Source organism: Lissotriton vulgaris, chromosome 6 (assembly GCF_964263255.1).
Source record: "Lissotriton vulgaris chromosome 6, aLisVul1.2, whole genome shotgun sequence".
NCBI lineage: Eukaryota > Metazoa > Chordata > Amphibia > Caudata > Salamandridae > Lissotriton > Lissotriton vulgaris.
In genome coordinates, this window is record NC_141694.1 from 1,167,895,481 (window position 1) to 1,167,920,923 (window position 25,443).

At 43.6% G+C, this 25,443-nt stretch overlaps 1 protein-coding gene across 1 annotated transcript in view; it reads left to right on the top strand.

Moving 5' to 3' along the window:
• OPN3 (opsin 3) overlaps nucleotides 1–21,552 on the top strand; it is a 424,625-nt gene extending 403,073 nt beyond the window's left edge. Inside the window, exons 3-4 of the mRNA XM_086925365.1 lie at nucleotides 16,455–16,706; nucleotides 21,185–21,552. Coding sequence (XP_086781491.1) covers nucleotides 16,455–16,706; nucleotides 21,185–21,448 — 516 coding nt within the window. The 3' untranslated portion in view covers nucleotides 21,449–21,552. The remainder of the gene's footprint in view (nucleotides 1–16,454; nucleotides 16,707–21,184) is intronic.
• Nucleotides 21,553–25,443: the final 3,891 nt, after the last annotated feature.

Here is a 25,443-nt window from a genome sequence, read left to right on the forward strand (position 1 = left end):
TACCAATGGGAAAGGGAACAGGCCTAGGGCCTTGGGAATCACTGGAGCTATTCGAGACTAGCAGTGACTAAGTCGGGAAAGGCCCGCGGGACTCGGGTGCAGTGTTCAAAGTGCACGCACTTTCCAATGTAAAGTCTATGGTGCGTAAAAAGTACAAAGTTAGATAGTTAGGAACCTTCCGAGTGACCTAGAACGCTGAAACTTAAGACACAGGCCCTTGAGATGTGTACCAGTGTAGGAACACCGGCGGAGCTGAGTTACCTCACCAACAGGAAGCGGGTGCACAGGGTCGAAGTAGTGTCGGGTTTCGTCACGCTGGTCGATGGTGCTTGGAGCTGAAGATGCTGCAGGCGGCTCGATGTGAAGAGTTCCGGTGGATCCAAGGGTGGATCTGAAGATGTGAAGACCTGAAAGCAGAGGGGACAATGCTCAAAGTCACTAGCCAGTGACTACCGTGGAACCAGATTGGAACCAGGCGATGTCGGGTGCAAACAGGCGTTGTCGGGTAGCTTCTCTCTGCAGCCACGTGGACACCGGGGGTCGAGGACGTCCAGGAGTCGGCCACGAGCTGTCCCACGCAGGCTTCTCGCTGTTGGCGGTGTCGGCGACCTGATCGGAGCAAACAGGCCTTGGCTAATGCAAGCCACGCAGGAATCGAAAGATGCTTAACACTCGGACCAGCAAGGTCAGAGCGGGTGCTCCTTTTCACAGGAGCTTCGGTGAGTCTGGAGCAACCAGACCCGCTGTGTAGTTTGTCGGTTTCGTTGCCAAGATGGCCGCTGACCACGTGGCTAGTGGCCAGGATGGCGCGTCAAGTGGCACAATGCAAAAGGGCCCCACGCAGATCGTGGGGATGCTGGAAGGCTCTTCTTCGGTGCAAGGGCTGCTCAGTGGTGGGGGTTCTCAGTCCCCAAAGCACAACATCGAGGATGCCTCCGATGCTGCGCAGTCAGCTTTTCAAGTGTCTTCCAAGAGGTCCAGTCCCACGTCACTCTGTGCCTCCACGGGTCCCTTCTTTGCAGGGACTGTGGATCGGGCTCTGAGAGGTCTGGGAGTCTGGTTCTTGTCGGGCTCTGGGCTCGGGCTCCGGCAGCGGCAAAGCAGACGTCGAGTTGCTGGTTGGTGCCTGTATTCACAGGGTGGCCACTCCTAGGCCACAAGGGAGATTCTCTTCAGTCTTCTGAGCAGCAGAATGTCGAAGTCCAGTCTTCTTCTTTATTTCAAGTGGATTCAGGATGATCTGTTGTGCAATGGCACTGCTCCCACTCTTATTCCCAATCTGAGGGGTGGATCACCTACTAGGTCCCTCCTCTGGGAGGAACCAGGAAGGGGGGCGGTTACACCCCCTTTCCTTTGTCCAGCTCCTCGCCAGGCCTGGGTCTGGAAAGTCCCAGGACCGGTTTGGACTGGCCTATGCACGGGGACACCTTCTGTGCCCCGGGCATGTCTGATTCTATTCAGCCCTGTCCTACCCAATACACAAAACCCTGTCTGGGGTGGTGCTAGCACCTCCCCAGGCAGGAAACCCTTTGTCCAGGCCTTCCTCGCTGGAAGGACTCCCAGCAGCAGGAGGCCGGACTTGTGTCTGTGGTGGCAGCATCCATTTTGTGATGCTGAGGCTCTGGTTAACTTTAACCGGGGTTAAGGCTACACACATGTCGTGTCCCTCTAGAAGGGTGGAATGCTATCCCCGTCGACAGAACTGTCGAGGGGATAGTATTCCAATTCGTATGACACCTTACTCGACATGTTTTGATAAAGCCAAACCAAAGATAGCATATAACCGTGAGGATTATAATGCACTTAAGAGTATATGGTATGGCAATATCTCAGAACAGCTTAGGGAGTGGTTCCCGACAGCTGCAGACAGGCTCAGCTCATGCTAGAGCACCATCTCACATGTAACCACGCACTCTGCCCCCAGGATTGCAGGGGCCTTCCATAGGAATGGCTTACAGGTGAACATGTGTCCAGTTTAAGGTTAGATATAGGGATACTATATCTAAGTAAGAGGTGATTACACCAACTTACCCCAGCTGAGTGATCAGCCAGTTGTGTCAAATCTGGAGGCCAGGCCAGGGGTGGCACAATACGTGCTGCAGCCCCTGGTAGGCCTTGGATGCACCTATGCCCTGGGTACCTATGGTACACTGTTACAGGGGCCTATAAGGTGAACCAGTTCCAATTATGTTGTGCACCTAGGGTACATGGAGTCCATTTTAAGGAGAGAGCAATCAGCCTGGGGCCCTGAATAGCAGGATCCCAGGCCAACTATGTCAAAAACCAGCTAAACACCAGGCAAAAAGTTTGGGGGTAACCATAGTCAGATATCCACCTTCCTACATAACCCCCCCCCACCCCCCCCAAACGAAAGGAGATAAGGCTATCCTTGACCAGGTAAGCCTATATTGCCTAAGTGGCCATATAAGGAAGTACCAGCTCTGGCTTGGTAACCCCCTGTTTCATGGTCCACTAAGCAATCCCTCACCCTAAGGGTATCTGAGGGTCTCCACCATAGGGAATCTCTACCTGTGGTGTGTCTTTGCAAAGTCAAAGGCTGGTGTTGAGATGGAGTACTGAAGTGAGATTCCTCTGTAGGACTCAGCTTCCTCCAATCACTCTCCACCATGTGTGCCTTTCTTTCTTTGACTGAGTTGCACTGTGCTCTCAGGGTCAACCTCTGGCTACCTAAAGCTGGAGGATGGGTCCCTCTGTTTGGCTTACTGGAGGGACAGGTCAGGTTTGGGGCCTTTTGGTCCCAGGTTTGGCTGTGCCCAACAATATCCATCTGGGGGAGGTCCCTAACTACTTTTAAGGGGGATCCCTCAGGAGTTTTTAAAGTTTTCACCTCACTAGGGCTACTAGTTTCGGTGCCCCTAATCTGTTTATGGGGGTGCTTTATTTGACAGGGGACCCTTTGGGTCTCACTGTCCTTCTTGTCCTCTGCAGCCCTGGGCTGAGTAAGGCAAGGTAGAGAGGGGCAGGTTACCTGCTCCAGACTGGGTCCCACCTGAGAAGGGCCCACTGCCATCAGAGGCTCTGTCAGGCCAGGCCTAACAACCTCTGGGACAGTTCCTTCATCAGGGGTAAGATCAGTTCCCTGAGGAGGCTGATCGTTTCCTAAAGTCTGGTGGGAGGGAGATTTCTCTTCCTCCTCCATGCTCTCTGTTTGGGTGGAGTGATCCATCATTTCAGGCTTCACTACCCATGTATCAGTTTGAGTTTGGGCTGTGGCCATCACAGCCCCACCAACCTTTTCAGGAGGAGACTCAGTTTGGGTATGGGTTGTTACCAGTACAGCCCTGCTACTCTTTTCAGGAGGGAAGTTAGCTAAAGATGGGGCTGAGGTGTGCTCAGCCCTACCAACCTTTTCAGGAAGGACATCTTGGATTGGGGCTGTAGCCCTTACAGCCCCACTAACCTTTCCATGGAGATTTACCATTCTAGAATGGGTTTGCTGTTCAACCTCGGCCCAGGCTGAGATTTCCAAATCATTACCCAGTAGGCAATCTACAGGCAAGTTGGCTGACACTGCCACTCTCTTTGGGCCAGTGACACCTCCCCAGCTAAGATTGACTACTGCCATGGGATGATTGGTTTCTATGCCATCAATGTTTGTCACCTGATATTTGGCATCAGGTAAAAGTTGCCTTGAGGGGACTAGACATTCAGCCACCATGGTGATGCTAGCCCCTGTGTCTCTGAAGGCCTCAACTTTCAAACCATTGATGAGGGGCTCCTGGCTATACTTGCTCAAAGTGTTTGGGCAAGCAGTGAAATTGGCAAACCCCATGCCAGTCTCATAGACAAGAGTATCTGAGTTAGGGGACCTGGATAGGCCAGAGTCCACCTGTCCTCCAAAAGTAAACCCACCCAAATTCTTGGGGGTGCTCCCACCACCTGGGGGACCACTGCTAACAGTGACAGGAGGTGTTGGAGCCTTACCTGGAGGTATATTCTCTTTATTGCCATTCTTGGGACAACAGCTATCTGTTTTGTAATGCCCAACCTGTTTACAGGTATGACAATAAGGCTTTTTCTGGGTTGTAGAAGTGTCTTGGGACCCACCCCCATTCTTGGAGTTTTGGGGCCCTGGGGAAGTCTTTTCCTTACTTTTATCCCCACCCTTCTCTTGAGGCTTGGTAGTCTCTTTCTTTTGGTCACCACCCTGGTTCTTAGGCCTGATCCGGGTTCTGACCCATTTGTCTGCCCTCCTACCCAATTCTTGTGGGGAGGTCAGATCAGAGTCAACCAGGTGCTGATGTAGAAGCTGATTTTGACAATTACTTAAGATTTGCTCTCTCATAATTAAATTATACAATCCTGTATAGTCAGTAACCTTACTTCCCAGCAACCAGCCCTCCAGAGCCTTAGTGGCACATTCAACAAATTCAGACCAGTCCTGAGTCTGTGTCTTCTGAGTATCTCTGAACATTAACCTGTACTGTTCAGTGGTTAAGCCTAACCCATCAATCAGTGCACTCTTCAGGACCAGGTAGTTTCTAGAATCCCCATCACTAACTGTGAGGAGTCTGTCTCGGCCTCTACCTTCAAAGGAGAGCCACAAGATTGCTGCCCACTGCTCCTGAGGGATCTGCTGTACCATGCAGGCTCTCTCAAGTGCAGTCATCCATTTGTGGATATCATCCCCAGCTTTGTAGGGGGGCACAATCTTACTCAGGTTTCTTGTATCAAAGGACCTGTCTTTATCCTTCTGGATATTGCTGCCACCAGTGGATCCTAATCCACTCTCTCTAGCAAGCTTCTCTTGGGCCAGGGCAACCTCTAACTCTTGCCTCTGAATCCTAAGCTCAGCCTCTCTCATCTTGGCCTCATGTTCCCTTCTCTGAGGGCTAGTCATCTCCTTTCTGGAGTGACCATGAGAGCCTCTAGAAGCATGGGAGTTGTTAGAGTCACCTGAGTGAGTCCTTCTCCTCCTAGGCTTCTGGTTAAGTCCACCTGGGGGTCTGAATGGGTTGTTACCTGATTCAGTCCCAAATAGGCTTAAGTTAGCCTGGTTCAGTCTACTGACCAGCACCTGACTATTTCTGTCATCATCTGACTCACTGCTCCCCCCCTCTTCTGTCTCTTCTTCCTCTTCCTCCTCTGGATCTACCTGAGGAGCTCCAGTGATGGGGGCTTCCTCATCTACCAGGATGATAGGGACAGGGGTGTCTACAGTGTCATCCTCTGATGGATGGCCTCCTTCAGCATCCCCTGTGGGGTTTGCCTTAGAGGGCTTTAGAGTCTCAGACTGGTCTAAGAGCTCTCTTAGGTGGTCTGTAGTAGGGGAAGGTCCTGTATTCAGACCCCTTAAGACACAAAGCTGGCTTAGTTCCTTAAAGGAGAAAATAGCAAATTTGGATGGTGCCCTTGGAGGGTCACTCTCAACAGGGATGTTCCCAGTGGAACCCTCTGCTCCAGACATTGCTCTAGTGTGGGTGGATGTGTTGCAATCTACCTACACTGGTGTTTACCTACTAAACCTATCTAGTAGTTGTAGTCAGGGTGTGCTACTCCCTTTGCTCTAAAACAACTAAGTTCAGTAGAACTTCAGTATACTAGTCTTGTTTTATATGTACCTAGCTGGTACCTGTATGATCTTTCAAATGATAATCTCAAAGATTGTAATGGTAAAACAACAGCAAGCTCAGATCCCAATCCTCTGCTCACCAATGTGAGAAGTTGGCCTGGTATATAATGCTCACCAATTCTTAGTGATCACTTTGTACCATGCCAAGCAACCGTTATGATGATTGGTTGTAATTCAACCTTGTAGACCAGTTATCCTAGTGGTAACGTGGACAAAGCAGTCTTAGGCTAAACTCTGAAAGGCATGTGAAGCCAGCTGTATTACCATACACAACCCCCTTGAATACCAAATGAAAGGACACCACACAGATATATATTGAAAATATATATTGATTTATTAACTATAAAATCCCCTGGACTCTTTATGAGCACAGAAGCACAAGCGTTAAATCACAAGACAGTTTAAAATACACAAAAGTTGCACAATATGGATGAGCCCTAGGGGCCACCTAAACCATATACTAAGAAAGTGGTATAAGAGATACCAATGGGAAAGGGAACAGGCCTAGGGCCTTGGGAATCGCTGGAGCTATTCGAGACTAGCAGTGACTAAGTCGGGAAAGGCCCGCGGGACTCGGGTGCAGTGTTCAAAGTGCACGCACTTTCCAATGTAAAGTCTATGGTGCGTAAAATGTACAAAGTTAGATAGTTAGGAACCTTCAGAGTGACCTAGAACGCTGAAACTTAAGACACAGGCCCTTGAGATGTGTACCAGTGTAGGAACACTGGCGGAGCTGAGTTACCTCACCCACAGGAAGCGGGTGCACAGGGTCGAAGTAGTGTCGGGTTTCGTCACGCTGGTCGATGGTGCTTGGAGCTGAAGATGCTGCAGGCGGCTCGATGTGAAGAGTTCCGGTGGATCCAAGGGTGGATCTGAAGATGTGAAGACCTGACAGCAGAGGGGACAATGTTCAAAGTCACTAGCCAGTGACTACCGTGGAACCAGATTGGAACCAGGCGATGTCGGGTTCAAACAGGCGTTGTTGGGTAGTTTCTCTCTGCAGCCACGTGGACACCGGGGGTCGAGGACGTCCAGGAGTCGGCCACAAGCTGTCCCACGCAAGCTTCTCGCTGTTGGCGGTGTCGGCTACCTGATCGGAGCAAACAGGCCTTGGCTAATGCAAGCCACGCAGGAATCAAAAGATGCTTAACACTCGGACCAGCAAGGTCAGAGCGGGTGCTCCTTTTCACAGGAGCTTGGGTGAGTCTGGAGCAACCAGACCCGCTGTGTAGTTTGTCGGTTTCAATACCAAGATGGCCGCTGACCACGTGGCGAGTGGCCGGGATGGCACGTCGAGTGGCACAATGCAAAAGGGCCCCACACAGATCGTGGGGATGCTGGAGGGCTCTTCTTCGGTGCAAGGGCTGCTCGGTGGTGGGGGTTCTCAGTCCCCAAAGCACAACGTCGAGGATGCCTCCGATGCTGCGCAGTCAGCTTTTTGAGTGTCTTAGAAGAGGTCCGGTCCCACGTCACTCGGTGCCTCCATGGGTCCCTTCTTTGCAGGGACTGTGGATCGGGCTCTGAGAGGTCTGGGAGTCTGGTTCTTGTCGGGCTCTGGGCTCGGGCTCCGGCGGGAGGCGGCGGCAAAGCAGACGTCGAGTTGCTGGTTGGTGCCTGTATTCACAGGGTGGCCACTCCTAGGCCACAAGGGAGATTCTCTTCAGTCTTCTGAGCAGCAGAATGTCGAAGTCCAGTCTTCTTCTTTATTTCAAGTTGATTCAGGATGATCTGTTGTGCAATGGCACTGCTCCCACTCTTATTCCCAATCTGAGGGGTGGATCACCTACTAGGTCCCTCCTCTGGGAGGAACCAGGAAGGGGGGCGGTTACACCCCCTTTCCTTTGTCCAGCTCCTCGCCAGGCCTGGGTCTGGAAAGTCCCAGGACCGGTTTGGACTGGCCTATGCACGGGGACACCTTGTGTGCCCCGGGCATGTCTGATTCTATTCAGCCCTGTCCTACCCAATACACAAAACCCTGTCTGGGGTGGTGCTCGCACCTCCCCAGGCAGGAAACCCTTTGTCCAGGCCTTCCTCGCTGGAAGGACTCCCAGCAGCAGGAGGCCAGACTTGTGTCTGTGGTGGCAGCATCCATTTTGTGATGCTGAGGCTCTGGTTAACTTTAACCGGGGTTAAGGCTACACACATGTCGTGTCCCTCTAGAAGGGTGGAATGCTATCCCCGTCGACAGAACTGTCGAGGGGATAGTATTCCAATTCGTATGACACCTTACTCGACATGTTTTGATAAAGCCAAACCAAAGATAGCATATAACCGCGAGGATTATAATGCACTTAAGAGTATATGGTATGGCAATATCCCAGAACAGCTTAGGGAGTGGTTCCCGACAGCTGCAGACAGGCTCAGCTCATGCTAGAGCACCATCTCACATGTAACCACGCACTCTGCCCCCAAGATTGCAGGGGCCTTCCATAGGAATGGCTTACAGGTTAACATGTGTCCAGTTTAAGGTTAGATATAGGGATACTATATCTAAGTAAGAGGTGATTACACCAACTTACCCCAGCTGAGTGATCAGCAAGTTGTGTCAAATCTGGAGGCCAGGCCAGGGGTGGCACAATACGTGCTGCAGCCCCTGGTAGGCCTTGGATGCACCTATGCCCTGGGTACCTAGGGTACACTGTTATAGGGGCCTATAAGGTGAACCAGTTCCAATTATGTTATGCACCTAGGGTACATGGAGTCCATTTTAAGGAGAGAGCAATCTGCCTGGGAACCTGAATAGCAGGATCCCAGGCCAACTATGTCAAAAACCAGCTAAACACCAGGCAAAAAGTTTGGGGGTAACCATAGTCAGATATCCACCTTCCTACACCGTGTGTTTTGAAAATGCTGGAGCAAATTTGGCTCTACTCCGCCCTCCAACATTTTTTTGGTGAATATACTCCTAAGTGTCACAGCCCTATCAGTAGGACACAGTAGCTTGCATTATCCAATGCCCCTGAGCACTGCCAGTTACAATACCAACACAACTACTACCCTCCTACATTGTGCCAATTCATATTAATCAAGAGCCCAAAAGCTAAAAGAATGGCTTAGGTGGCACATATTAGAGATTGTTAATGCATATCAAATTAATAAACAGCTGTTGTTGTTCTCATACCAAAATTTGGCAGACTGCCCGACCATGTGGCAGACTGTCACAACCGCTGGTGTTAAGAATTAAGGGGCACATGCATCATTCATACATTTTGCATTTCCTAATTTGCGAAAAATACCGAATCGCAAATTAGGAATTGCAAAATGGTATGCATCATTTTTTTGGCTATTCATTTGGGATTCGGTAAAAATCGCAATTTTTACCGAATTCCAAATAAGTAGCGAATTCCTAAGTGCATTTTCGCAATTCCCATTGATTCCTATGGGCCATAAATGTAAATGTAAATGTATTGGCATTTATATAGCGCACTGCTTACCCGTAGGGTCCCAAGGCGCTTCGACCGCTGCGAAACCCTTCCTGGCTTCTCTGAGAGATGGTCCCTTAATGGGTATCTCCAGGGTGAGACCAGGCATCCCCGGCGGTCTGGTGGGGCCGTTAGTGAAGATGAGGCAAGCTAATGCCCAGAGTTGCCGAGTGTGATCGCTGATCGGAGTGGGCACCGAGGCGAGAGAATTATCGAGTCCGCTGACCCTGGTCCAGAAACCTGCCACGCCGGGAATCGAACCCTGGTCTGGGCCGTCCTCTGCTCTCGGGTCTGCCGCCTAAGTAGCGAATTCCTAAGTGCATTTTCGCAATTCCCATTGATTCCTATGGGCCATAAATGTAAATGTAAATGTATTGGCATTTATATAGCGCACTACTTACCCGTAGGGTCCCAAGGCGCTTCGACCGCTGCGAAACCCTTCCTGGCTTCCCTGAGAGATGGTCCCTTAATGGGTATCTTCAAAAAAGAGAGTGTTTTCCCTAGCACACCCAGAAAGGACTGGGAAATGTAGCAACACTCAAAAAGGGTTCCTTTCTGTGGTTCCTAAATACAAGCGCCAAAGTTTTTATGAATAAGACACCTAAAGCATTTCTGATCCCAATAGTGCATATCTTGACATGTTCAACAATTATATCCAAAAAACAAAATTATTCATTAAAATCAAATTTATTAAAAGCTTAGTCAAAAAGCAGCATATAGTCAACAGATTTGCATATAAAAATAATCACAATACATTAACATTGTATACACATAGATTCACAATAAATAAAAATAGCCAAGTTGTCGACGCGTTTCGGTGTTAAGATTGATGATACACCTTCCTCAGGACTACAATCAAATTTCTTCAATCTAAAAATATATGGAACAGTCAATTAGTATACACTCATTGAGGGATTTTATTTACAGAAAGTTTTTTAACAATTATATCGGTGTCTAGATTATAAATTAAAACAATTTCTTACTCAATTTGCAGTATTCAATTTGCATTCTCAGTTTCAATCCTGGGGATAGATAAATCGTATCCACTCTTATGTTTCGGCTTTGTTCCTTTAAAAAACCTGTGTACACATAATATTATGTTGTGTATAGTTACTGAGTTAATTTTAGACCACAAGACTATTTCTATATCATCACTAAGCTTTGGATGATCTAATGCTTACTTTGTATTTTATAGTTGGAGCCTTGGGGTTTTATTCTCTTGTTTTGATATCAACCAAATGGAATTCTTTTCCCTTGTCCACTGTTAATAACCAAGATCGTTCTTTAAAATAACCTGTGTATACATAATGATATCAGGTATACAGTCAGTGTATTCTCTCTAAGACACAAACATTTCAAGTGCTATGCAAGACTTATGGAAAATAAGCTTACTTTATAGCTGGTCGCATTCGGTGTCATTCGTTGTATGAAAGACCTAGGATCAACCTTGAGTTGGCGTCTTTTCCAATTATCCTGCTTTAATTTGCGGTCGGATGGCGTTCTTCTTTTTAAAAATTGAAGTTTCACTGTGTCTAAATAAACAAGAGTGGAGTGCACATTTAGCACTTTGTCGTATATCCGATATTTAGGGGTGATACTATTACTGTGTGTCTCAATCTACATACACGCTATTAGGTACAGTGCGCCCCATTGTCATTTAGCGGTAAAGTTGTTGAGTATAGGTAGCTCTACCCTATATTACCCAAACACAAAGAGTATGTAGTCTGCAGCAGGGAATATTAATAGATCCTTGTAGCAAAAACGGCTGAAAGCATGTTCCTAAAAAAGATCTACTTTAAGCCCTCTTAGGTTCCACTTAGTTATATAAAAGGTTTAGAGTCCATTTATACTGTGTGTCCGCATCTCCATACACGTTACTGGATACGGTGCGCCCTGTTTCCCCTGTCCTCTTACCTCTGTGGTTAGAGCTCCTCGCCGCCTGCCTGGTAACCCGGTCTCCAGCGTCAGTTAGCGCGCTTTGAGAACCGGCACCTTTTGTACTTTCCGGCGGTGTGTCACAATTGATTAAATAATTACACCTGTGTAGACGATCCGCAGGCGATGAATGTCCGCCATTTTAGTAGTTTTTTTACTAATCTCCTTGCCTCATGGTGCCTGTAAGTGAGGAAGGACTTACTCAAAAGGTCATGACTCATATACAAGAGTCGAGTCGTTTGTTTTTGTTACACTGTGCCGCTTTTTGTTAATCTTTACTTTAAACAGTGGTCCCAATTTGCCCTGTTGGTGGAGCTTTAAATTATATGCTCCTGAAAATAAATGCTCGGACGTACTGCTCGTTTTTTTTGTTTCAATATTTTGCTGCCATTTTAGTAGTTTTCCTCATCTTACTTCGTGGATTTTGGTACTGTGGGACTTAATGGTGCCTACAAACGAAGAGGGACTAACGGCTGCCGCGATGATATTGTGTCTATAGCCCTAGAAGTTATTTGATCGATTTATTTAATTTCCTAATAGACTTCCACATTATAAATTTGTATTGTCGAGTTTATACAGAATTCTGATTCTCGAAATTTAGTCAATCTATAGCGGGGCATATTATCACTATTTTCACACCAAAATTGCCCGCCATTTTAGTAGTTTATTAATATATCCTTAAGGATATATAATTAGGGTTAAAAAGTCTCTGTGTTGTGGTGTCTAATGAACTTAATTACTGGCGGTACAACTTAGTTTGATCAGAAAAATAATTTTAGGTAATCCACAAACTCCTTTGTTTTTTTCTTTCATGGTACAGCCTAATGTAGTCACAGGTTAAACATTTTCTTGTTGATTATTTCTATGCTCCTAGTTATATAGTTGACCATAATCACATATTATCCCTGAAGTTTCCATATGTATGGAAATCGGAGCATATTGGGAGAATACAGGGAACATATGTACAATTTATGCTACCCAATTCGATATGTGGGAACATAATTAACCGCTACATCGACAAAGGGCTCATAATTGAGAGGGGCTTCCGATTGTCATCATATGGTCACCCCTTACAATCTTCTTTATCCTCACATGAAAAGACATTTTTATTGCGAGGGTACATGCCCTCAAACAAATAGGTTTGTTCGATATTGTGCCTATCAAAGCAGGAAAATAGTATTCTTATTCAGCAATATACCATTTCTGGGCACATCATAAACTATTCTTAAGAAAGGTTAACATTTTACATATTGATGAAAACAAAATCATTTCCAAAATAAGTGTTACGATGTATATCTTGCAGCTTAACATGGTACACAAGCCGGGCACTGAGTTCATTATCGTACTAATCTTTCCCATTCCTCCCTACTGTTGAGGCCCTGAGTATAGGTACGAAATTTAGACATAAAGAACTGTTCTCTTTGTTTACGTTTAACGTCCAAATTTCCTCCTCTCATAGTGGTTTTTATTTTTTCCACCATACACCATTTTATCTCATCTTCTCTATGTTTTTCAGTGATCCAATGGTCAGATTATTAGGTAGATAACATTCTGGGTTCTACAGTTATCTACCAGAATGTTATCTACCTAATAATCTGTCCCTGCCAAAAGGGATATATTGGTGAAACTGGGCGAGAAATTAGAGTACGACTATCCGAACATCGATCTGCCCTAAAAAACCATAAGAAAAACGCCCCACTAGTAGACCATTGGATCACTGAAAAACATAGAGAAGATGAGATAAAATGGTGTATAGTGGAAAAAATAAAAACCACTATGAGAGGAGGAAATTTGGACGTTAAACGTAAACAAAGAGAACAGTTCTTTATGTCTAAATTTCGTACCTATACTCAGGGCCTCAACAGTAGGGAGGAATGGGAAAGATTAGTACGATAATGAACTCAGTGCCCGGCTTGTGTACCATGTTAAGCTGCAAGATATACATCGTAACACTTATTTTGGAAATGATTTTGTTTTCATCAATATGTAAAATGTTAACCTTTCTTAAGAATAGTTTATGATGTGCCCAGAAATGGTATATTGCTGAATAAGAATACTATTTTCCTGCTTTGATAGGCACAATATCGAACAAACCTATTTGTTTGAGGGCATGTACCCTCGCAATAAAAATGTCTTTTCATGTGAGGATAAAGAAGATTGTAAGGGGTGACCATATGATGACAATCGGAAGCCCCTCTCAATTATGAGCCCTTTGTCGATGTAGCGGTTAATTATGTTCCCACATATCGAATTGGGTAGCATAAATTGTACATATGTTCCCTGTATTCTCCCAATATGCTCCGATTTCCATACATATGGAAACTTCAGGGATAATATGTGATTATGGTCAACTATATAACTAGGAGCATAGAAATAATCAACAAGAAAATGTTTAACCTGTGACTACATTAGGCTGTACCATGAAAGAAAAAAACAAAGGAGTTTGTGGATTACCTAAAATTATTTTTCTGATCAAACTAAGTTGTACCGCCAGTAATTAAGCTCATTAGACACCACAACACAGAGACTTTTTAACCCTAATTATATATCCTTAAGGATATATTAATAAACTACTAAAATGGCGGGCGATTTTGGTGTGAAAATAGTGATAATATGCCCCGCTATAGATTGACTAAATTTCGAGAATCAGAATTCTGTATAAACTCGACAATACAAATTTATAATGTGGAAGTCTATTAGGAAATTAAATAAATCGATCAAATAACTTCTAGGGCTATAGACACAATATCATCGCGGCAGCCGTTAGTCCCTCTTCGTTTGTAGGCACCATTAAGTCCCACAGTACCAAAATCCACGAAGTAAGATGAGGAAAACTACTAAAATGGCGACAAAATATTGAAACAAAAAAAACGAGCAGTACGTCCGAGCATTTATTTTCAGGAGCATATAATTTAAAGCTCCACCAACAGGGCAAATTGGGACCACTGTTTAAAGTAAAGATTAACAAAAAGCGGCACAGTGTAACAAAAACAAACGACTCGACTCTTGTATATGAGTCATGACCTTTTGAGTAAGTCCTTCCTCACTTACAGGCACCATGAGGCAAGGAGATTAGTAAAAAAACTACTAAAATGGCGGACATTCATCGCCTGCGGATCGTCTACACAGGTGTAATTATTTAATCAATTGTGACACACCGCCGGAAAGTACAAAAGGTGCCGGTTCTCAAAGCGCGCTAACTGACGCTGGAGACCGGGTTACCAGGCAGGCGGCGAGGAGCTCTAACCACAGAGGTAAGAGGACAGGGGAAACAGGGCGCAAAGTATCCAGTAACGTGTATGGAGATGCGGACACGCAGTATAAATGGACTCTAAACCTTTTATATAACTAAGTGGAACCTAAGAGGGCTTAAAGTAGATCTTTTTTAGGAACATGCTTTCAGCCGTTTTTGCTACAAGGATCTATTAATATTCCCTGCTGCAGACTACATACTCTTTGTGTTTGGGTAATATAGGGTAGAGCTACCTATACTCAACAACTTTACCGCTAAATGACAATGGGGCGCACTGTACCTAATAGCGTGTATGTAGATTGAGACACGCAGTAATAGTATCACCCCTAAATATCGGATATACGACAAAGTGCTAAATGTGCACTCCACTCTTGTTTATTTAGACACAGTGAAACTTCAATTTTTAAAAAGAAGAACGCCATCCGACCGCAAATTAAAGCAGGATAATTGGAAAAGACGCCAACTCAAGGTTGATCCTAGGTCTTTCATACAACGAATGACACCGAATGCGACCAGCTATAAAGTAAGCTTATTTTCCATAAGTCTTGCATAGCACTTGAAATGTTTGTGTCTTAGAGAGAATACACTGACTGTATACCTGATATCATTATGTATACACAGGTTATTTTAAAGAACGATCTTGGTTATTAACAGTGGACAAGGGAAAAGAATTCCATTTGGTTGATATCAAAACAAGAGAATAAAACCCCAAGGCTCCAACTATAAAATACAAAGTAAGCATTAGATCATCCAAAGCTTAGTGATGATATAGAAATAGTCTTGTGGTCTAAAATTAACTCAGTAACTATACACAACATAATATTATGTGTACACAGGTTTTTTAAAGGAACAAAGCCGAAACATAAGAGTGGATACGATTTATCTATCCCCAGGATTGAAACTGAGAATGCAAATTGAATACTGCAAATTGAGTAAGAAATTGTTTTAATTTATAATCTAGACACCGATATAATTGTTAAAAAACTTTCTGTAAATAAAATCCCTCAATGAGTGTATACTAATTGACTGTTCCATATATTTTTAGATTGAAGAAATTTGATTGTAGTCCTGAGGAAGGTGTATCATCAATCTTAACACCGAAACGCGTCGACAACTTGGCTATTTTTATTTATTGTGAATCTATGTGTATACAATGTTAATGTATTGTGATTATTTTTATATGCAAATCTGTTGACTATATGCTGCTTTTTGACTAAGCTTTTAATAAATTTGATTTTAATGAATAATTTTGTTTTTTGGATATAATTGTTGAACATGTCAAGATATGCACTATTGGGATCAGAAATGCTTTAGGTGTCTTATTCATAAAAACTTTGGCGCTTGTATTTAGGAACCACAGAAAGGAACCCTTTTTGAGTGCCCTTAATGGGTATCTCCAGGGTGAGACCATAAGGCCCGTAGGAGTCAATGGGAAGGCATTTCCAAATTCGCAATTTGTTGATGCATTCCAAGGGTGCAGGGGGGGTCCAAAGGACCCCCCCTGCACCCCAGTAATGTATTTTTAAATGCATGTTTCACACACATATGTCCTAAGGACATGTGTGTCTGTAACATTACACTTTATAAAATGCATTTTTGTGCATATTTAAACATTTTCGCAAATTACCACGAGGTTCAACCTCGTGGTAATTTGCACTCCCTATTTTGAAATTTGCAAATTTCAAAACAATGATGCTTTGCTTTAAAGGAATCGCAAAATTGCGATTCCTTAAAAGCAATCGCATTTTTGGAAATCGCTATAATAGCGATTTTCACAAAAATGCATAATGCATCCCAAAAACGTATTTAGGAAGTGCAAACGGCCGAATTTACCGATTCGCACCGTTTGCACTTCCTAAATAGGTTGATGCATGTGCCCCAAAGTGCTGGTGCCAGGCACCGTAAACCACCGGCTCAAATTATGCACTGGTTTTTTCATCACTCGTCTGGGCAAACCTCCAAACACACCATTTCAATATTTGTTGCATGATGGTATACTACCTAAATATTGACACTGAAATATAGACCTACAATGATATAATCTGCAAGATATCAACTTGCACAATATTGCCAAGGTGAGTTGATGTGGTGTTGGTATAGTACATTTGGAACCTCGATTGTATGCTTACTTTGACAACAGTGTGCAAGTCAATAGTTTGTTGTCAATATTATTGCACTTTGATGCTATTTTGGTTGATGTTATGGCATACAGCTATGAGATATTAGCCTTTTCTTTTTTTTCTCTTCACAGCTTCGTTGTGTCCAGGAACTCCAGACTGTTCAAGTCATCAGAATTTTAAGATATGAGAAGAAAGTGGCTAAGATGTGCTTCCTCATGATTTCCACCTTCCTCGTCTGCTGGATGCCCTATGCTGTAGTCTCCCTCCTGGTAGCGACCGGCCACAGCAGCCTCATCACTCCCACGGCAGCCATTATCCCTTCTTTCTTTGCCAAATCCAGCACTGCGTATAACCCAGTGATCTACATATTCATGAGTAGAAAGGTATTATTTTATTTATGGGACACACGAGACCAGTAGGAGGAGCAGGGGAAGAGCTTTGATCAGACTCAGGCTGACAAGTTCTTGGAGCAATAGAAACAGAAGAAAGTGTTTTTCACTTCCTTAGACACTCAGTTACAATCATAGGAAGCAGGGGTGTCAGGGTACTGCAGCACCCCAAAAATAATCAGCCTTGAGTTCTAAGGTGGAGGAGTAATAAAGATGCCTCTCACCTTTGCTTTTATCCTGTCACATTTGCTGTGCGTTCAATGATTAAGGTAGAATGTCAGGCTATGATGTCCGACAAATTGCTGCTTATTCTTTTAACATGAACACTGCTGTTTCATTTTCAGTCTCCAACTGCAACTTGAGAGGATTTTGCAAAGTGAGGTATGTGGCAATCTTGATGGTGTGAAAGGAAAGGCTGCAGGATAGCTTTACTTGCTAACACAGAACAAAATGTAAACACCTATAAAGAAACTGTAGAAATATTTCAATATCTACCAGCACTTAGGAAAGCTTCAATGAAGCTATTTCATTGTAAGTCCGAAGTGTGATAGAAACATAGGGGCAGATTTATGTTAACTGGCGCATCCCCAGGGATGCGCCAGTTAACGTGCGCCACAGTGCGCCACAGCTCCACCACCCATGGTGCACCGCATTTATAATGCGGCGCACCATGGTGCAAAAACGGCACAGATGCGTGACGCATCTGTGCCGGAAATGTGGCGCATTGCTGGAGTTGCGTCGCAAGCGCGACGCAGCTCCAGCAAGGCTCGGGGGTGCGCCATCTACACAATGCTGCATCAAGACCTACGCCTGCTTCAAGCAGGCGCAGGGTTTTGACGCAGCATTGGCCTGAAAGTGACTGAGTGAAATCTCATAGCTTTCACTCAGCCACTTTCAGGAGGCGTTCCTGCGCAGGAACGCCCCCCCCTGCGCAGGAACGCCTCCTTATGGCGCAGGGCTTTACAACGTGACGCATCTCCTAGATGCGTCACGTTGTAAATAGGGCGCCTCAGTTGCGTCAAATAAAGTGACGCAATTGCGGCGCAAGGGCATCATAAATCTGCCCCATAGATTTTAAGAGGATCAAAAAAATCAGCACACCTTACGTTTTTGTTTTTGTTTTTTAGTCCTCATTTGCCTAAATGTCACCCTTCTTTACTAACGATACCAACCCTGGGTTATTCAAACCTCATTTGCTGAGAAACTGAAACAAGGTAAAGGCTCTTAAAATGACACCCTTGAAATGTAAATAAAGAGACCTCCTCCTTAAATACCGATCCACACACCATTTTTCCACGTCTCCCTGCTCGTGCAGAGGAGACTGGACCAGCTGAGGCAGATAGAGGCTTCATCATTGGACCCTTGCTCTAGAGTCCCGTTAGTTGATCGTACCAAGTCAGAAAGGGGGTCCAAAACTCATCTCTATTTTTCCCCTGATCCGAAAAATCAAACTTAGCAATATATCTCATAGATCTCAACCAGCCATCCTTCGTTGAAGGACCCGGAGATACCCTCAATTTGCCAATCTCCCTACAAGCCAAAAGGATAGCATTAAAAAACTGTTTTGCGCTGTCCTTGGTAACAATACAATACAAAGCCAACCTTCCAAATATAACCAATACAGCGCTCACCTTACTTGTTGAAGTGCAAACATAAATATGTGCTCAAACCATATTTCCCCACATTTTTATTTTGCTCACAATATAATTTATTAGTAAAATTGCAAGTCAGTACGAATTTAGAGGGCATCAGCTTGGAAAATGCGCTGTCTGTAAATGTTAATGCACTACCTAACCATGATTTAATGATATATTTGTAACAGTGTGCTCCAAAATGTGGCATCAGTTGCATACCACACCCTACCAATCTCCCGCTGAATGGGAGGGGCTCATTTTCTATACTTGTTCTTTGTGTGACATTTGACTTATTAACTCCTTCCGTGCTCATGACGAGCTCAGCTCGTGATGAGCCGTGGAACACTCATACGTGGGGATAATTCCCCTGCTGTGCTGAACGTTCCACGAAAACGGGTGTGACCGTGACGAGCTCAGCTCGTCATGAGCACACGAGCACTGTGCCTCATGACGAGCTGAGCTCATCATGAGCACCGGGGCGCTGTGAGCGCCCACCCTTCACCCCCCAGCACAGCAGGGGAATTACCCCCGCTGCGAAGGGGTTAACAATCCCTATGACTTCAGTGATGTAACATTGATGGCAGCACCTCTGCGATGAAGGCTATTCCAACACCATTGGCTGTACTGATGCTAAAACAGAAAAGCCACAGTTAGAATTTAAAATACCCCAGACGTCAACAGCAATTTGGCAACCAAATCATGTGGTATAAAATAGTAGAGCCAAAGGCTTTAAAGAAATGGCTGGTTGATGCACACAGCTGGCTTTTGTGAATTGATGTAGAACAAGGTGATGCTTTCAGTTAACACTAGAGACGGTTGACTAGTTAACTAGGTCACGTGTTAAGTCCGTGTTGACTGGCTGGGTTCTACTGACTATGATTGACTATGAACTGTGAAAGGTAATCTGGTACACCGGTTTTACATTTAGCAAGGTCAGGAGCCGGTTATTGCTAGCTTTCTGTATTCGTTCTGCATAAACAGCGATTGCTTGGATCTGTTGCAGACAGCTTTAACAAGAAGTAGGCTGTGAAAATGTGATGAATTTGTTCAGCTACAGAGGAGAACGTGATGGCAATGGAATTTGCTGTATTGTCAATATTGTAAGAATAGGGAATGTTAAAAACAAATATATTTGTCAAGGAACTATATTTTCACGAGCAGGACCGATACATCACTGTACGACTTCAGCACCCCATTTATTCTGTCAAAATACTTCCTCTATATTTACATTTTCATGTAGTTTGTCTTAACCTTTCAGTCTTTTTACGACTATTTCGATATGGGACACCGTAGTATCTCACCCCATTCCCTTTCTTCTTAATTTCGTGTTTTTTAATGTAAAAGTCCCCTATAATGCTACAGACAAAATACCCTAATATCATAGTATTGCCTTTTATTATTTTTAAATGTTTATTATTGGTCATTGTACTATTGTTTCTTTTGGTATATTCATGGACTACATGTATCTCCATTGTTCTAGTTTTTATATTTTTTTTTTTAAAAGACATAGAAAATGTAGATACTTTCGTACAATGGGAAACGCCTCACAACCTGTCTTCACAACATAATCACTACCCCGACTGTGATGTTAACACGTGTTCCTTTAACCCTGCAAGTCATTTCAATGACTTGCTTTAGGGAACACAGTGTTGGACTGGTGTTGGATACTAAGTCCAACACATTCTCTTCTGATACACTGACTTGTGTGGTAAAGGAAGGCGTGGTAACTTCGCAATCGCGGTATTGATTTTGGTGTAAAGGTATGCATACCTCATGCAATATTTTGCTACTTCTGACAGCAAACCATGAGTGGTGCTATTCTACTGGTTGCATTCCACTTCTCTTAATGATGAAAAAGCTAGTTTTAGTGATACTAGGAATAATATTGATCAGAGTATTTGTACAGAATGGCAATAGAGTTTTTGTTATCTGAAGAAATTTTCGGGAAAAATAAAAAAAATCTGTGCATGGATTCAGTCAAACTTGCTCACTACTGTTATTGAATTTGAACTATGTGTTTCCAACCCCCAGTGCTTTTACAGTCTTGGAGGCTTTACAGATTAAATAAAAAGACTCATTTGCAAAATCCTTCGTTGATGAACCAAGCTGATCAAAGAGATTATTTTTAAGTACTTAAGCATAGCTTGCACAATTGGGCAGTTGCAAGCGATACTTTTCCAGGAGAAACATTACATGTTTCAACTAAAGGCTGCCTGCTAGACCCATTTCCTAAGTAATAAAAACCCAATCATAATTGTGACACCTGATGGAGAATACTAGTAAAAGGGTTCTCACACTTAGTGGCTGACTGACCTGATTATGGGCAGGTATGTCAGAAACATCATTAACTGCATTTAATTATAATACTGCTTGGGGAAGCCCAGTAGATACTATTAGCTTCTGTTCATGGGAATGTACAATTTTAGTTGCAAACGTAAATTTTCCAAAAAGTCTGGGGCAGCAAAAGTTACATCATGTGCTTTTTGACACCCAATGACGTGATGTACTCTTTGAGACATTTTTGCAGCCAAAACCTCTCAACAACCTCCATTTGCTGTTGAGTAGAAAAGGCAATGCCAAGGTGTGAAACGCCCAGAATGTAAGTCGGGCTCTTAAAACCTTGCATACATTCGTCTCCTGCTGCTCCTTCCATGATCTCAGTTATAATGGGTGGCCAGTGCAAGGTGAGGGGAACCATGGAGAAAGCAAATAGGTTCAGCTTCTACCACCTAAAAACCATAAGTGGAATTCAAATGGGACATTTTCTAGCTTAATGTTTGACTAGAATAAAGCAATGAGTGCCATTTATAAATTATTTTTGTATTTTTCATATTTCAGTTCCGACGATGCCTTTTGCAACTCTTGTGCTTTCGCCTGCTGAGATTCCAGCGGACTCTGAAAAGACGGCCGACCATTCAGAATGACAGGCCTATTCGACCAATCGTCATGTCACAGAAAGTTGGGGACCGACCAAAGAAGAAAGTGACTTTTAGTTCTTCTTCCATCATTTTTATAATAACAAGTGATGATAACCACAAAACCGATGACAATTCTAAAAGCAATGGTGCTAAGGTCAATGTGATCCAGGTGAGACCGGTATAGACTATGATCACCTCAAAGAAGAGGTCAGAGCCCCTCTGATCTCTCAAAGATGGACCACAAAGAGTATTGACAGTATCAAGGATGATCAGAGAAGCATTGATGATCAAAGGATGGAAAGGCAACCTTAACTCAACATTTCCATTTGTTTCTCTATCTAGGATTAATGACGTCTTTTGATTTTGTGTTTATTTCACCAGCACCACATTGATGTAAACATTAAATATAGGGTGAAATTCAGAAGAAAATCATATACTGTCCTAGGTGTTGCAGCATGTAACTGAATCTCTGCTATTCTAAGGTGCAAAATTCTGAGATTTCATGCTGTGCAAACTAGGGGGAACTTTTTCCAATTTCAGAGTTGCACTATTTCCTGAAATCTTCATCCAAGGGGGCGGGTTTGAACTGAAAATGTGTTGCTGTAAATATAAAACTGATGTCTGTGGCAGCTGAAAAATAATTGCTACTAAAATTAATATGCTGACAGTATCTCACATTACATGTGTTTGCAATGTTGACCCTACATTCTGTTTTCACGCAAAATTCTGGGCAAATACATTTAGCAGACTTTTTGTGTACATTACATGTATTCTTTAAGAGAAAAGTCTTATCAGTCTCCAATATCTGAATGCACTGACTTTGTCTGGTAACACGTGTAGCACAAAACGAACCACTAATATCAGGGTCATTTTCAGTATTTTTGCTGAGATTAAAGAGTGGTGTGAAAAGAATAGGTGATCTCTCAAGCACAAATATTTTGTAGATAATAAATCAATTTTGTGCCACTAAATTAAAGATAATACCATGGATGGACCATGTTCACGGCACAGGGCCTTTACCCTGTTAACGGCGGCGGTAATTCCGCCGCGGTGCGGGCGCTTTCATGCTGGGGCGGGGCCGCATCGGCCATTGGCCGACGGCAGCACTGGGGAGGTAGTGCTGCCGTTGGCCAATGGCCGACGGCAGCAAGGAAAGGGTTAAAAAGGGGTATTGGTTTTAGTTTACCAAATACTGGTACCAAAAGTGCACCACAACAAGGTGATGGATGTAATGTTTGAATTAATGTCAGCCGCTGCCGACTACTCGGGCTGCTTTCCTGTCCATTGTTTGTCACGCACCATGCCACTTTAGACTAAGACCCGTCTTATTCAAATAAGTATTGACCCTGCTCCTCACAGCAACAGGCCATCTAGAACTTCCAAGTGAGGCCCCTAAAGGACTAAGGGTTACATGTATCACTATTGTAAATAGCGATTACCTAATTGCGATTTCCTGTGAATTGCAATTTCGTAATCGCTATTCCTAATGTATGAAACTCCATGAGTTTCACTTAGCGATTCCTAGTGGGTCGCAAATCAACCTACCTCATGAATATTATTGAAGTAGGTCACAATTTGTGACCCATTGGGAATCACTAAATTCACAGTGAGGGTGGGTTGCTGGGGTCAGCAGACCACCATGTCCAAGACTGCTTTTAAATAAAGCAAGATTTTTTTTTTAAATGCAGCCTGTTTTCCTTACAGGAAAACAGGTTGTGCTTTAAAGAGAAAATTGAAAAGATTTCTTTTCATTTTTTAAGAGCAAGCAGTGGTCCGTGGGACTACTGCCTGATCTGCCAAAATGTTTGTACTAAAATTCACAAAGGGGAGGGGGTCCCTTGGGGACACCTTCTCATTTGCGAATGGTTACCACCAACTTGAAGTTGGTGGCAAAATGCAAATGTTTTGCGACTGCATTTCAGTCACAAAACATTCTTACATACCCTTGCGATTCGGTATTAGGAAGGAATGCCCTAAACACGCCCCTTCCCAACACCAAATTGCAAACCCTATTTGCGATTTGGTAATAGGTAATGGGTTTGGTATATCAGAAAATGTTTTTTGTTTGGTCTTGGGCCATTTGCAAGCAGAAATATGCTTCTTACAACTGGCTCTTAGAGTCAATCTTGATTTTCATAAGGTGTCTTCCGTCTAGAGTTGTATCGTGGGCGAAAACAATGGGTTGGAATGTGACCTAGAGCGATGACCATAGCTATTTTCAACTATTCCTCCCATCACCTTTTGTGACTAGAAGTAACATCACACATCCTTTGTTACAAAGCAATTACAGGGTTAACCCATTGTGCCACTCAGCTACTGAACTGCTTTCACTTATTTTTATTTAAAGGAAGAGGAAAATACAGATGCCAAAATGGGCTTTTCGAATCCTGTTTTGTCTTGTTTTTGTTGCTACTGCTTACTTTTTGACCCTTGAGATAAAGGGTAGCCAGGGTATTAAACAGCAACACTGATTTCACCTCCCTCCCCTAATTGACTTGCGTGGTTAAGCGAGTCCTCTCATCAAGATGGCGTTGTTGGCACTGCAAAACTATGAATTTTACTTAAAGAATACAGACTAGCTCCTTCACAAAGGTTCTGTGCAAAATAGTGCCAGGAACATGGTTTACCCTGTCCAAAGGCGATGAGCAAGCAGAGTACCACATGCTAAAAACCCTATTGGTTAAATGTCAGAATACTGATGATAAATTTATCATCTGACAGGAACATTGATAGTAAATATATCATCTGACAGGCATACATCCTTGCCTTTAAATGATTTGCACAAATATTGTCCTATTTGGCGGGGATATTCTATTAATTGCATTGGGGCACATTTTTAGTAAGCAATATTTAGGACACACTATTTTTGTCAGAAGATGTGCTGGTCACAATATTCTGGTACCATACCAAGCATATTTTCTCATCAAGGCTGCAGCATGTCACTTACGCCAGAATCCATGCTGCACTAAGATTGTTTCACATCAGTTTGATACAAATCCAATTACAAGATGTCACTGATAATTACATCTGTGAGTGAGGTGAGTGTTTGTGTTTTGTGCAATTGGTGAACTACAAATGAGTGCCATCTTCTATCTTTGTACTTACTGGCTTTAAAGTGTGCTGTGGGGCACACACAAAGGATGCCTCATTGAATTGAAGTCAGAGTGGATTGTGGAAAGTGACCCATTATCAATAAAGTAGACATTGCTTTTCACTTTACAAAATCAACCAGCAATTAATGTACCTATCATTGTGTACTGTAGAGGGAGTTCATTCTGAGAATTAAATGTTTACCAAATGTATGTTTGTAAAACGTTTCCTAACTTTGTTTTAAAAATTAATCAAAATGGGTGGGGCAGGTCTAAGGCTTGAGAGGCAGGCCTTACAGGGAGATTTCTGGTTGCTACATTCGAGACATCTATCAACCAAAGGATTATTGAATATTAGCCCATAATGAACACTGGGCTCTTCTCACTCCACATTATCAAGCTAGGATAACCACTCACTTTTCAAAGCAAGCACAGTGTTTTATCTTTTTATTCCCTGTGTCAAGAGCCGGTCTTCTCAGCAATGCTTGGGAAACTTCTTCGTGCTTAGGAATGGCCTACTATCAGCAGAAACAATGCTAGATGCCGGATTTCAGCTGGAAATCTAGTATTGCTCAATAAATATTATCCAGAAGGAGGTGAAAAAACTGGAGACAAAAAAAATCTCACAGCTGTCCAGATCAAGTAGCTAGGTGAAGACCAAGAACCAGCAAGCAGAACCTGGAGAAGGCAATGAATCCATGGAGTCCTAGGCACAAGCAATCAAGCAAGACGATTTGGGGCGCTACTGGACTTGAATTGGCTTTCCTTTTATAGTTTAAAATAGGATGTGATGTAATTTTGAGGAATTTCTACCATCTTGGATTGGGCAAAGAATATGTGCAAACACTCAAATAAAAGTGCTCAGCATAATACTTAATTTCGCATTTCGCAGAGATGTCCATATTCACATAATACAGGTTATGCAAATATATTATTTACTAAACAGCATTTTATTAGCCTTGGTCTTTAAAAAAAAAACACCTTTCTGCATGCAGCGTGCCAGTGTCAAAATGCATGAGGAAATGGCCCCAGAATGTTTTGCGGGATCCACTGGCCCGACACACAAGAAAGAACAAAATTGTCTCTCTCG